At 40.9% G+C, this 14,652-nt stretch overlaps 1 protein-coding gene across 2 annotated transcripts in view; it reads right to left on the bottom strand.

Moving 5' to 3' along the window:
- The window catches only part of DAB1 (DAB adaptor protein 1), a 320,452-nt gene that overhangs the window by 137,961 nt on the left and 167,839 nt on the right, over positions 1 to 14,652 (bottom strand). For both annotated transcript variants that reach the window (XM_066269076.1, XM_066269077.1), the window contains exon 4: positions 11,091 to 11,189. In XM_066269076.1, coding sequence (XP_066125173.1) covers positions 11,091 to 11,189 — 99 coding nt within the window. The remainder of the gene's footprint in view (positions 1 to 11,090; positions 11,190 to 14,652) is intronic.

Below are 14,652 nucleotides of genomic sequence, written 5' to 3'. Positions count from 1 at the left end.
AAACTAAAACCCAGTATCATCCAATAAGACACTACACACACAGAGACCCAATTTTTCCCCTTAGATGTTTAGTCTCTTTGATATTAAAATGGATCTGGGGCTGTTGTCAGGCATGTGGGAGCCTGAACAACGAAGAGAATGAACAAAGAGTATAGAGATGAGATAGAGAGAAAAGGCTGTAAAGAGAAAAGAAAGGCAAAATGAGAAAGTGGTGAAAAAAAAGAGAACACTTCCTACTTCCTGTTGTGTGAGCATCAAAAGAGTGGAGTTCAAGCCTGGGCAGGTTGCTTATAATTTGCTGGGGAGCCTTGGGTGGTACTTCTTTTTGAGTTCTAGGCTTCTTCCTTTGTTAATGAGTGGATTAGTGGATGTCCAAGGGACCTTCCATCCCTGCTATCCTAGGACTGGGTAACTGAATCACGTACATATTCTTTCTATACTCACTACCCATTTGGCAAAATTAACATCTTTGGTATACAACATCTTGGGCTCCAATATCTGTCCCAGACAATTAGAATTTCATTATAAGTTGACTTATTATTTTCTCTTCCTTACTTCTCTCTTTTGTTCCATCCTTTCCTGACTGTCTTCCCTCTTTTCTTCAGTGTCCAATTAGCATTATTATCACATAACAGGCCCTGCAAGACACTCTGTAGATATAGCAATGGATGAGACAAGGAACCCTCAGAGTGTGTAGGCTGAGGGGAGTGTGAGTCAACCCATAACGATACAGATGATCATGTGCTATGATAAAGGTGAGGAGAGGATGCTTTAGGAGCATTAACAGAAGGACTTCTTAATTCTGCTGAGAAAGTCTGGATCAGAGAGGGGATTAGATAGCTAATAATAAATATTGTTTAACAACTAGAGCTTTTTATTACACCAGATACAATCCTTAAGTCTTTAAGGATTGAATTAAACTCATTTAGTCTTGTACTAACCCTAAACAGAGATATTTTCCTTACTCCCATCTTACAGATGAGTAAAAGAGGCAAAATCATTAAGAAACACTGCTTTATAACCACAGAGATGGGCAGAAGTAGATCCTAGGCAATCTGACTCTTGAATCCACCACACACCTTCCACTATGTCCACTATCTGGTGCCAGTACCATACTGGTGAGGAGTGTGGGCTGGTTGTGGGTTCATATAGACCCGATATGGATCTTGCTCAGAGGATGAAATGGGTAAGAGCTTGGTTTAATAACACACCTGGCCTTGATAAATGATAATCACTGGGCTGTGTTGTCGTTGTTATTATTGTTGACATTACTGAACTCTGAGAAATGAGGGCATGCTCACTGGGTAAAAAGGGCAAAGGACATTCAAAGTGGAGAGGTCACCAGGAGCAAATCATAAAAGCCGGGCAGTGAATGGTATACACAGGAAACAGCAAGACAATACCCCCAGGATTCTGCTCCTCTGCTGATGATACCCCCCCCCCCCATCAGCTACATACAGCTGGGCAGGGTATGCATGCATAGCTCTAAGGGGAAATAGTCATCGACCACGTGTATAGCTACTGCCACAATTCCCCAACAAATGGCAATGAGTCATGATGAAAGGAACCTTTACCCCATTTGCACAAAGGCATCCTGAAAGCTCTAGGGTGACCTCATAGTCACTGAAGCTATCTCTCTGTATGTTTAGGGCAGCTTCAGGGCCACAGAGTTCACTGAGTAATAACTGAGGCTCTAATGAACATGATTCAATCACAAATCTCCGGTTTGATGTTCCAGGCCTTACAATCTGGCCCCAGGTGAATTTCTTAGTTTATCTTTCACTGACAGCAATCACATGTCCTGCTACACAGAACACCTGACATCTCACTCTTCCCTGTGCCTGCCCATCTTCCTGACTTCCCCACTGCAGCGTCATCTTAGACAACACGGCCTCTGCCTGGACGCTGGTCCTCCTGTATCGCCAACTTCAAGCCCTGAGCATTTTTAAGGAACCCTTTCTTCCTATCAATCCATGTTTTTTGAGATGGAAGAAATCATTTCTTCTTTTGAACTCTCATGATAATTGTATCTCTTTCTCTTACTGCATTCATTATTCTTGCTATGAGTTTCAGTTATTTATATGTCTTACCTCCTTATAAATTCCTTGAAGGAAAAGTTTCATTCAGACTGGTTCATCCTCATCTACCAAGCAGAATGTCCTTTTCGTTCAATAAGCATTTGTAGTATGAATGAATGAACCAATGAAAATGGTAGCATGGCCTAGGCAGGAGTTCTTTACCTCACCTGACTTAACAACTCCTTTTAATAACAAGTATTTTATAATTCTTCCTTTACTATCTAAACTGATTATATATTCTACCTACACACACAAAATTTAAGCAAATCAAAATGCTTTGATTAGAACATAAAGGAGAAATAAAAATATATAATTTCTGAGGCCCTGGCCGGTTGGCTCAGTGGTAGAGCATCTGCCGGCATGTGGAAGTCCCGGATTTGATTCCCGGCCAGGGCACACAGGAGAACTGCCAACTGCTTCTTTACCCTTCCCCCTCTCCTTTCTCTCTGTCTCTCTCTTCCCCTCCTGCAGCCAAGACTCCACTGGAGCAAAGTTAGCCTGGGTGCTGAGGATGCTTCCATGGCTTCTGCCTCAGGCACCAGAATGGCTCCGATTGCAGCAGAGCAATGCTCCAGAGGGGCCGAGCATCGCCCACTGGTGGGCATGCTGGGTGGATACCGGTAGGACGCAGGCGGGAGTCTGTCTGTCTGCTTCCCCTCTGCTTCTCACTTCGGAAAAATAACAATAACAATAATAATAATAATAGTAAAATATATATATATAATTTCTGATAGAAAAATAATGTATATTTATATGTACTGAGTTATAACTATAATAAAAGAACGTAATGTCTGTGTTAAGTTTGCACTTTTTTATAATAAATAGGTTTAGGTTTAATAGAGCATTCAACTCAATATTGTTAATACTGCTTTCTTTATATTTGACATTTTTAAAGAAGAGCCAAATAAGTTGAGTTACAGTGAATATGACAGCTACACATGAAACTGACACAGCAGTGCTATGTTGGTAACTCAAACATAAAGCACATCACAATGGTGTGATATTCCAAACTGATGACCAATTCTTAATGAGATTCCAATAAAACAAAGTACATCTTTCTCTCAGTTTAGTTGCATTTCTGAAAAAATCAGTATTATGGATATGGTAGAAAAATACTTTGCTTGTATGTAAAATAGAGTGAGGTTTTAGATTCAGGTAATTAATTATAATTACCTGAATTATAATCAGGTTTTTTCATCTACATGAGTGTCTGATTAGACATTAGAAAGTAATATAACAAAGGAAACTTTTTTGTTGTCTGTGACTATTCTGTACATTGCAGAATGTTTAGCATCCTTGCTGCCTAATAAATTCCTGCACTATTATCCTTTCCCCAAAGACTGAAAGCACCAAAACTGCCTACATAAATTTCCACATCACACATTATGGGAATAGAACCAGTCACCTGAAGAAAGACTCTTTGGAGTAAAAGAAGGAAAACAAGCTTAGGCACTGTAAAATGTGAATTTCAATAACATTCTGCTACTCATAGTAGCCATGAGCAAGCCATTTACCCTACCTGTATCTCAGTTGACTCATTTGTATAAGGGGGTTAATAAAAAACCCCAAGAGTTGTTTGGTTGTCAAATGAGACAAGATCCACAAAAGCCTGCTATACACCATACAGTCCTGCTTACAGGTTAGTCATTTATATGGAAAAAGTTTATATGAACCCCCCCCAAAAGATGCCAAATAGCACAAGCCTTGAGGAAGAACAAAATAGGAGGTGCCATGCTCTCCAATTTCAAACTATACTATAAAGCTACAATAGCAAAACAATATGGCACTGGCATAAAAACAGATATATAGATCAATAAAATAGAATAGAGTCCAGAAATAAATGCTCACTTATATGGCCAATTAATCTATGATAAAGGAGGCAGAAATATACATGGAGTAAAGACAGTCTTCTCTTCAGTAAACAGTGTTAAAAAAATGGCAGATACATGCAAAAAATAAAATTAGACCACTTTATAACACCATATACAAAAATATACTCAAAACATAATAAATGCTTAAATGTAAGAACTAAAACCATAAAACTTTGAGAATACATATAGCAGTAAACGCTTTGACATTAGTCTTAGCAATATCTTTTTGGACATGTCTCCTCTGGCAAGAACAGCAAAAGAACAAATAAACAAATTGTATTATATCTAAAAAGACTTTGCAAAACAAAAGATACCATTGACAAAACAAAAAGAAAACCTACTGAATGAGAGAAGATATTTACAAAGGATACATCTGATAAAGAGTTAATAGCCAACATATAAAAGGAACCCATACTACATAATACCAAAACCAATCTGATTGAAAAATTAGCAGATAACCTGAATAGATATTTCTCCAAAGAAGACATACTGATGGTTAAAGACATATGTAAAGATGCTTAACATCACTAATCATCAAGGAAATACAAATTAAAACCACAATGTTATCACCTCACACCTGTCAGAATGGCTACCATCAAAAAGCCAAAAAATAACAAATGCTGATGAGGGTGTAGAGCAAAGGGAACCCTCATGCACTGCTGGTGTGTGTGCAGACTGGTGCAGCCACTGTGGAAAACAGGATGGAGGTTCCTAAAATAGTTAAAAATATACTGCCATACAACCCAGCAATTCCCCTTTTGGGTATTTATTCAAAGATATCCAAAGCACTAATTCAAAAAGACATGTCACCAGTCTTGTGAGAGTTATGTGTACCCAGAACGACAGGGACATCCCACAGACCCCCAGATCCCCACATCCCGCTCATCCTTCCTGCCTTTCTCCCTCAGACCAGTTTCCTTCCCTCTTCCTCTGCTGCCCGCCCCAAACCATACTCAAAACGTCCAGTTAGAACTGAAGGAAGAACAGTCCTATTTTTGATGAGGCACAGATAAGGTTTTTGACATCTGGTTTTCAATGAAGAATAAATTATTAAATCAGCCCAGAAATTTAAATGCAGCCATTGCATTTAAAACACCATTACCCCTCTATTATGATGGATAATATTCGATCCTGGGCCACCTCTCCCCTGCTATGCCCTGCATATTCTGTCTACATTTGCCAATTCTCAAGTACTAAGTCAATTTATTTTTTGTGCAGTATCACTGAGCATCTACTATACGGAAGGAAGTCATTATGCTAACTAGACGGATAACAGTGATGAACAAAAAGATACGGCCTGTTCATCTGTGTGTTTATAGAGGTGCTCAATGAACATTTCCTCAAGGAAAGAATGAATGAGCACACATATTTTTCTCTTTCAGACAGTTGTGCATTTAGAAATACAGTTTTCTCTGCCCTGACTTGCTCATCTGATCCTCTACAACTCACTCACTCCTCTACTGACGAATCAGTGAGCCCCTTTCTATAAAAACCTTCCTTAATATTCTAGGCAAAGCTCAGTCCGGTGCCCTGAATACTGAAAACTCCATTCACACTTGGGTCTTAGCAGCTGTCAGTTCACTTTGTATGAGTCTGGTTTCACCACTGGACTGTGACCACTGCAGGGACAAAGACCACACATTATATATCTTTGACTCCGTAGAACACAGAGCATCACCTGGCAGGGAACAGGCATCCAGTATGCTGCTGCCTTACCATCTGCTGGTTCCACTGCCAAATGCTGTCCACAAGATGGCCCTGGTTGTAACTCCACCCTTCTATTCTCAGTCGGGAAAGCTCATCAGAATGACAGGGAGTGGCCCTGGCCGGTTGGCTCCGCGGTAGAGCGTCGGCCTGGCGTGCGGGGGACCCGGGTTCGATTCCCAGCCAGGGCACATAGGAGAAGCGCCCATTTGCTTCTCCACCCCCCACTTCCTCTCTGTCTCTCTCCTCCCCTCCCTCAGCCAAGGCTCCATTGGAGCAAAGATGGCCCGGGCGCTGGGGATGGCTCCTTGGCCTCTGCCCCAGGCGCTAGAGTAGCTCTGGTCTCGGCAGAGCGATGCCCCGGAGGGGCAGAGCATTGCCCCCTGGTGGGCAGAGCGTTGCCCCTGGAGGGCGTGCCGGGTGGATCCCGGTCGGGTGCATGCGGAAGTCTTGTCTGACTGTCTCTCCCCGTTTCCAGCTTCAGAAAAATACAAAAAAAAAAAAAAAAAAAAAAAGAATAACAGGGAGTAATGGTGACAATTAGACAAGGTTAATACTAAATCTGTTCTGATATACATAAAAGAAAATCATTTACTAAATTTGTTATTGCTGTGGTCTGAATATTTATGTACACCCCCCCCCCCCGAATTGGTTGAAATTCTAACTCTCAACGTAATGGTACTGAGGTGAGTGAGGCCTTTTGGGGTGATTAGTTCATGAGGGTGGAACCCTTATGAATGGGATCGGTGCCCTTACAAAAAAGGCCCAAGAAAGCATCCTGACCATTCTGCCACATGAGGACATAGCATAAGGTGCTGTCAATGAGGAAGTGGGCGCTAACAAGACACTGAATATGGTGGGGTCATAACCTTGGATTTCCCTGCCTTTAGAACTGTGAAAAACAAACATTTGTTGTGTATAAGCCAACTAGTTTATGGTGTTTTTGTCAAAGCAGCCCAAACAAACTAAGGCACGTATGTTATTATTAGTAATATTTTACTAGCACCAAGGGTTTTGGACCAGACTACCTGGGTTTGAATCTCAGCTCTGCCATTTATTAGCTATGTGACTTAAATTATTTGGCCCTCAGTTCTCTCATATGAAAAATGCTGATGATAATGGCACCTATAAGTCACTGAATTGTTATCGTGTACTTGGAGCAGTGCACATAACAGTGTCAAATCAGTGATGGCTCAACCAAATGAACAAGCAAAATTCACATGTGATTATGGCAACAAGAGGTTACATCCTCTTGAAAAGTTGATGCAGATCACTGTCCTCTACCCTGTGAATCAGACTTATCTTTAGGGTCCTGCAATATTTATGACTTTTATGAAATAGAATTATAATAATCCTATGGAAAAAAAAACTGTAAATGGGGAGAAAATAGGAGTTCAACAAGTTTCCCTGGAAGAACACAGGACTTGGAGTTGGAAAGTCAATTCCGAGTCTACATCCTACTCAGAGACACTTCCAGAACCTGTTTTAGCTGAAAAATAAACACATCACTTTCACCTTGGTGTTCACTGGTCTGATCTGAGGACCTAGGAACGTACTGATAGGAAACCATTCCTGATGTGCTACTACTCTTACTACTACTAACAACAATACATTTACATATGATATTTTCTGCATTCCTACTAATTCTTTTGACATATTACCAATACCTTGGTATTTGAAAATATGAACAGCTTTCAATATTGACTTATTCCCTGCAACCTGCTAATAATAAAACAAAATGTACTCATATAGGATTGGTATCAAGAACCCTTTGAAATTCAAGACAACGTGTAAATTGCTGTGAAGGGCCTCTTTAATTGGGATCAAAACATTTTTGACAGCTTTTGGGTTTTAAAATTCTAGCTATTGTCACATTCTGCAAATGTTTCTTTTCTTGGTTTAAAAAATTTTGCAGTCAAGTTTGAGCAGGAATACTTTAGATGTGATAAACAACTAAAATTGGTCATTGGGAATGACAAAGACCCAGTTTTCCATTTCTTTGATATTTAGGAAAGAATACTTCACTTAGACTCTTCTGCGGAATTCAGTCAGTCCCCAGCTGAGCAATGACAAAAGTTTAGAAAACAGTTCCCACTCATAATCCCAATGAAGATTTTGAAAGAAAAACTTCATTTATCATAAGATAAATCATGTTGATAGGAATGACTTTCAGTGAGACACAGAATCTTAAAACTAACCTTAGGCATTCCCTTAGATGTGACTTTGTCCAACACCTCATTTCTGCTTGACTCCTCTCCACAGTTTCCCCAGCATATGGTGGTTGCCTGAATGTTCCCAGCAATAGTGAACTCACCTGCTCAGAAGGTGGTCCACCGACCTGTTCAACAGCTCTGACAGGCAGAAAATTCTTACTCATAAACTGAAACTGCTTCCTAGAAACTTCTATTACATGGTCTTGGTTCTATTCCTTGAGTCACACAGAACAAATCACCACCTTCTCCAATTACACAACTCTTTGAAGAGATGAAAACTATTAATATGGAGTGCCCTGCTCCCCACTGTCTCTGCTTTAGGCTTAAGCATGCTCACTCCTCTCCCCCAGTTTCCCCAGACTTGTCTTCAGGCATATTACCAAGGGGAGGTTGCAGGAGCCCGTGCTGCAGAGGCCTAATGTTAATTAAACCGAACAAAACACCTAGCTCTGCTTCATCCCGATTCTCCATGAGGGTTCTGACATAGCCAGATGGCTTTGTGCTGAAATAATGATCTCACTGTTGTTTTCTCTGTGTGTACAGTTAAAAACATCAAAACTGGTATGAGGTATGGCGGTATCTTTTTTGGAGGCCAGCTTAGCTCCCCTTGAGGGAGGATTTAGATAGAGGTAAAGAATATAAACTACCTTTCCTCATTAGTTAAAATTGGGTGATTAGGTCTTGAATTATGTGGGCACAGCCTATTTGATGGTGAGGTACATGATGGAATAGCAAAGTCCCAAAATATGTCCCCCAAATGAGATAAAGCATCTGATACTCTGCCTCACTCCTGTCCCTTCGGTTAGGCCAGCTGTCATGGTGATGGGCAGGCGTGGACTGGGAAGAGACTAAAGATAATGACATAAGACGGGGTCATACGAATCACTGTGAAACTATTTCTCAGTTAGGCTTCATCCACATAAACCACCTCCAGCCCCATAAAGGAAGCTAAGAAATCCATATTCTCCAAGTTTCTTCAAGGCCAAAGCTTTCTGGCTCCGGTGTGCTCTCCAGGATCCCAGGAGGCCACGTGTGTGCTGAGAAGTCTTGGCTTGGCATAGTTGTCTGGCCTCCTGGATCAGGATAGCCTTTGATTTGCCTATATCCTTTTTAAAATGCACAGTTCAAAACTGAGCCCTGGCCTCCAAGCTGTAGTCTGGCCAGGAAAAGGAAAACCACACTTGCCCTGAGGCAGGAGCAGTTCACATTGGACTCTTAATCTTACAGCATTCAAGCTCTTCTACTACTGATCTATCTTCATTCTAAGGTATCCCATACCAGCGCAACCTCAGGTAGGCAGACTCACCTCTCTCTCTACAGACAAGTCAACTGCATTGGTTTTTAACTTAGGCCAGCTGGAGGCTAAATTCCAGTCCTGCCTCCCACACGTGGGGTGAACTTAGGCAAAGTCACTTATCCTGAGAGAGTACAGGTGCTGCAGGTAAGTGCAAAGACTCCTGAGCTATACTGCCCGTGACCCAATTCTGCCTCCACCACCACTTACTTTCAGCAAGTTATTCAACTTTTCTTTCCTCAATACCCTCAACTATAAAACGGAGATATTAATACCATCTACCTCAGAGAGCTGTTGTAAGGATTAAGTGGGTTGGTCCTTATAAAGGATTTACAATAATGCCTGGCACATATTACGTGCTTGATGAAGCGGCTATTATTATTACACTGCTCACAAAAACTAGGGAATATTTTATTGCTTCATATTTGTTTTGAAATATCCCCTAATTCTTATGAGCAGTATATTATCTCATAGGACTAGTGTGAGGATAAAACTGAAAAGTCAAGTCACCAACATGTACCTAGTGTATAATATGTACTCAATAAATGAGGCTATCATTATCAGTTACTTTATATTGTGGTAAAATAGACGTAACATGAAAGTTGCCATTTTAACTCCTTTTAAGTGGTTCGGTGGCATAAAGTGCATTCACGTGGTGGTGCAACCATCCCCAGCCATCTTCCTCCCAAAGGTAAACTCCGTACCCAGTAAACACTAACTCTTCATCCCTCCTTCCCCCAGGCCCTGGCAACCACCATCGAACTTTCTGTCTCTGAATTTGACTCCTCCAGATACCTCACATAAGTAGAATCATACAGCATGTATCTTTTTGTGATTGAATAATTTCACTTTGAATAACATCCTCAAGGTTCATCCACCTTGTAGCCTGTGTTGGAACTTCCCTCTTTTGTTGCTGAATATTATTCCATTGTCTGTATGTAGCGAATCTGGTTTACCCAGTCATCCATGGAAGGACGTTTGGGTTGCTTCCAGCTTTTTGCTATTGTGAATAATGCAGCTATGGACATGGGTGCTCATATATCTGTCCTATTTTCAGGAGTAACTTTCATTACTACCCATATTTTATCCTAATATGAGTCAGAACAAAGGGGAGAAAGTAATAATGCAAAACGACTAAGGTTAATTAACTTGGTTAGTATTGTTTATATAGTGCTTGATAAATTACCTTGTAAAGTTCAAAGAAGAGGCCATATGTGGAGATAAATAAATGAATAAAAGGGCAAATATGTCCATTTGACTCTTGCCCTCTCCACAGAACAGATCATAGGTTATTTTTCCGTTTTCTGCTTACCATCAGTGAGCAGGACCGACAGTGTCAGGCGAGCGCTGGAGAGGAATCTAAGAGCTAATTGCCTCTGGGAGGTTGATGAAAACACAAACCACTCCTTTAGTTTGTTCAACAAACATATCAATCAGCCCTTACATTTCCTGGTCATGCAGTGATAGATTTTTTTTTTTAAGACTGAAAAGCCATTTATTCTTTTTGATTACAGCAACTGCAAGGTACCACAGGTTAAACTCAAATGAGTCTGGATGCTTTGACCGAGTGAAAAGAGTTCTATGCATCTCCCTCTAGGACGCATGACATTAAAGTTGCCAACACAAAAAGAAATTTAACTTAAACTGTCACATTACTCACTACTCTTCAAAGCTCATCAATCTCCCATTAGATTACCAGGACTGTGTGACACTTTTATCACAATTACACTATAAGAAACATGGTGCAGTCACACTGTGGCCAAGTCGGGGAAGAGCCTCCCTTTGATGGACGATCACAGTTGATCAAGTTTGTCAGTTGCTTTATGTGTTTTTATGCCTGTTTGATATTCCTGCCCAGTGAATAGAAGCTTTGCAGGGCACATCTGTCAATGGATTCAATTTCACAATGCCATGTGATTCTTTTACTTACCCCTGTCTTCTCATCAAAGATTTTGATTCCTCCAAAGGAGATGGTTAAAAAGATTTTCTGTTTGTGTTCTCCTTTGGAACGAGCGCCAGCCACAACACCCTATTGAAAGGAAAGACACGGATTTTACTTTAGTGTTTTCATTTGAAAAATGCCCTCCGGTCCCAAAGGCACGTCAGATACCATCAGCCGGTGCCACCAATCATGCACACTCCTTTTCTTTGCTCCTTCCAAGTTTCCTGAATTGATAGGCTTGCATCTCCTTGATTTTTTTAGGGGAATACTTATTATTCCTGCTGTTCTAACATGATGTAAATAGATAAGCAAGTGCCGATTCATTTGGCTAACCAAGATGTATAGAATGCCTACTTTGTGCCTAGATACTCGACTCAAAATCTGAGATCCTATTATAAAACATAGTATGGTCCTCTTATTAATATCTTTGCTGTTTTTTGTTTTTTCTTTGCTGGGCTTTGCATTGCATACGGCTTTAATTTTTTTTTAATAAAGGTGAGTCATAAAATATATTCCTAAATGTCATTTTATTTTTTGCTTCTGGATAAAAGTTTTCCTATGAATCAATTTAGAGATTAAAAAGAAAATACAAACTATTGCCAGACTGCATGTCTCAATTCTTGCTTGGAAAAATATGACGGTCATCGTCTATGCCAATGGTTTGGGATATTTATGCACAGACATTTTGTACTTTCCCTTGTTCTTTTCCCTACCATTCCCAGGCTTTCAAAGAAAGTACTTGCTAAAAAGTATTCTATTTATCAAAATATCTGTTTTCATACTTTCCCAAAATTTTTAGGAACTAAAAGTATGTACATAGGTCAATGAGAAGATAAACGTCACAAAAGGTAGGAATGCTACTCTGCTCACTGCTCTCTCCCTAGTGCCCAGGACAGTGAGGGAAGGAGGTTCCCAGTAAATTATTGTCACGTGAACACACTATCCTGATTTCCCTCAGTTGATATGATGCAAGTTAAGAATAAAGAAACTTACTTTTTAAATTAGCCTCTGTAGTGGCCAATTATAGGTAAGCATGGGTTTCATACTAGGTTACAATTCAGAGGGTAAGGACATGTCAAGGGATTTACATTTAAGGGCGACTGCTGACTCGGCATTAGGTATCTTGAGGCTTCCAGACCTTTCATCGCTATTAGCCTCTGCAGAGGGTGAGATTAAGCCAACTCTCAGTAGTTTTATGGTTTTGGGCTTTCAGGCACAGTAAAGTGTAAAATAATACTGATTTCACATTTCCAGAAGATAAAAGTCGGTTGTGCTGTTCTCAGAATAGCTTGTGCTCAACATCAGTCTTTGAAAATGACTGCTGTTAGAGTGCAACACATCTGACCATAAGGAAGAGGAAGGGGCATTCATTCTCTTGAGGTCGTTCAATTATCCTCACTTTGGGTATCGGAAGTACTCTGGGGAATCAGAACATCTGGATTATACACCTAGCTCTCTGTGACTTGGACAAATTACTGAACTCTCAATTCCACTTCCCTAAGTTTAAACACTTTTCTTGCATGGTTGAGAGAAATAGATAAAATTTTGTTTAAAGTACCTAGCACAATGTCTGGTACACTGTCGGGATATACTAAAAATTAACTTCTAATAAATTAATAATTGCCCCTTAAAGCTTATGTTTGAGTTACTGTTTGGATACCTACTAGTAGGAATTTCACTCTCTCATGAGACAGCCACTCATTCTTAAGTGCCGCTTATACTATACTCACAGATGACAGGACGTTAGAGGCAGAGCAAACCTTAAAGCTAATCAGTGTGAATTTCCCAACTGACAGAGGAGAAAATGATGCCTAGAAAGTCTAGAGATGGCAGAGTTGGTTAAAAAAAAATCTGATACTACAAAACTCAGCTCTCAAGATTCTTGGTGTAGGAAGAAGATACTTTGTTTATATTATATCTTCTTTCTAGCAAGCTGAAGTCTCACTCCTGTAACGCTACCTAGTGTTCTTCCAGCCTCTCAGGACTGCTACATGTTGACATAGATCCTGTCTCCAATGACTGGCCACTAACTAAAAGAAGTGACTCATTCCCAAAGCTAAGTCTTCTGTCTCTTTAACACCGCTGTTCTATTCAAAGGTCCCCTGATTCCTCAATACACTGCTTGCTTTCTCATGAATTTACAGAGGGATGATTTTAAGGACCAGAAGAAATGGTCCAGGGGGAATGGTCAAAGTATGTGTCTTTGCAATCCCAGGGAATCCTGTTTCTGTTCAATGTCACCTCCTCAGGGACACGGCCTCTGACCCCTCCACCTTCCTTGCCAAAGGGCATCTCATTCTTTCTCCCTACGCCCCTTTTCCTTGTGGCACTTACCACCCTCTGACTCATGTACTCATGTGCAGACTCTCTGCCTTTGCCCAAAGGAACAAAAGCTCAGTTGTTCACGAAACTTTATTTTGCTCATTCTATGTGTCCAGTGTTGAGAGCAGAGCCCAGAATAAGGCAGGCACTCAAAAAGGTGAAGTGCCTTTCTCTCACTCGGGTAATAAACAAGCCAGACTTTGAACCTAGGCAAGCTTGACTTTGAAAACTATGTTCTTGGCTGGATTTTGAGTAAAATAACTCATGCTGCCACCAATCTCCAGCCCCTATTCAGCCTAATCTTACCCTCAAGTATCCTGACATACTCAAGGGAGAGAACCAGAAGCAGCCCCAGCATGAATGGAAGGGTTGAGAGGACTGTCTCAACCCTCCTTTCTTTTAATTCCTCCCTAGGTGAGGACAGCACAGCACATAGTGCGGAGAGGGGCTGCACCCTTGGTCAGGAAGACTGGCTTCAACGTTTCCAGTTTCTGAACAGTCCTAACAGTCTCTTGCACTCAGAATCACTGCAACATCAATAATTCCTGGCACAGAGCAGTGTGGACTAGATAATACCTCCCTTTGCTTCCTGGTTCCACATAACGATCAGTGAGCTCCCTGGTAGAATATAGCTGTATATCAAAAAGGACAGAAAGAGCCAACATGCATGGTCTAGAAGCATTTCTGCTTGGGGCTGCCGGCGGTAGCTTTACGTGACAAATGAAAGCAAGAAGGACTATCTACAAGGTGCTATCTTTGGGGAAATAAACTCTAATTTTATTGAACATGTTTCTCCTGTGAGGCAAGACCCTGAGTCAAACTCTGAAAAATTGTCCTAAGTCCAAGCACGCCGGCCACCAGACAGCACGTGCTGCCTCAGGGTCTCACCTGCCCTAAGATTATTCATTGCTGTTAAGTAGAACTAACTCAGGTCCAGGGGACGGCTCTGGGCGGGGAGTCGGAAGATATGGAAGTATATGCCTTTCGGTGCTCTGTGCCCAGGCTTAGCCACCTGCCCTAGCAAGTCACTGTTGGAAACCTGCAAATTAGGGAGTCAAATATTTCATTGAGTACGTACTATGTAAAAGTTCTCTTATATGTTATATAATATAGTCCACGTGACAATCTGGGAAGAATTAATCATCTCTCTTATTTTATATATGAGAAAACAGGTCAGAGGGTCAAAGTGACCACCCCAACCTCAAGGAACTTATATGATATAAAGGAA

This window comes from Saccopteryx bilineata, chromosome 3 (assembly GCF_036850765.1).
Source record: "Saccopteryx bilineata isolate mSacBil1 chromosome 3, mSacBil1_pri_phased_curated, whole genome shotgun sequence".
Taxonomy (NCBI): Eukaryota; Metazoa; Chordata; class Mammalia; order Chiroptera; family Emballonuridae; genus Saccopteryx; species Saccopteryx bilineata.
Note: the sequence above shows the minus strand (reverse complement) of the source record. Positions and strands in the feature narration are given on the sequence as shown.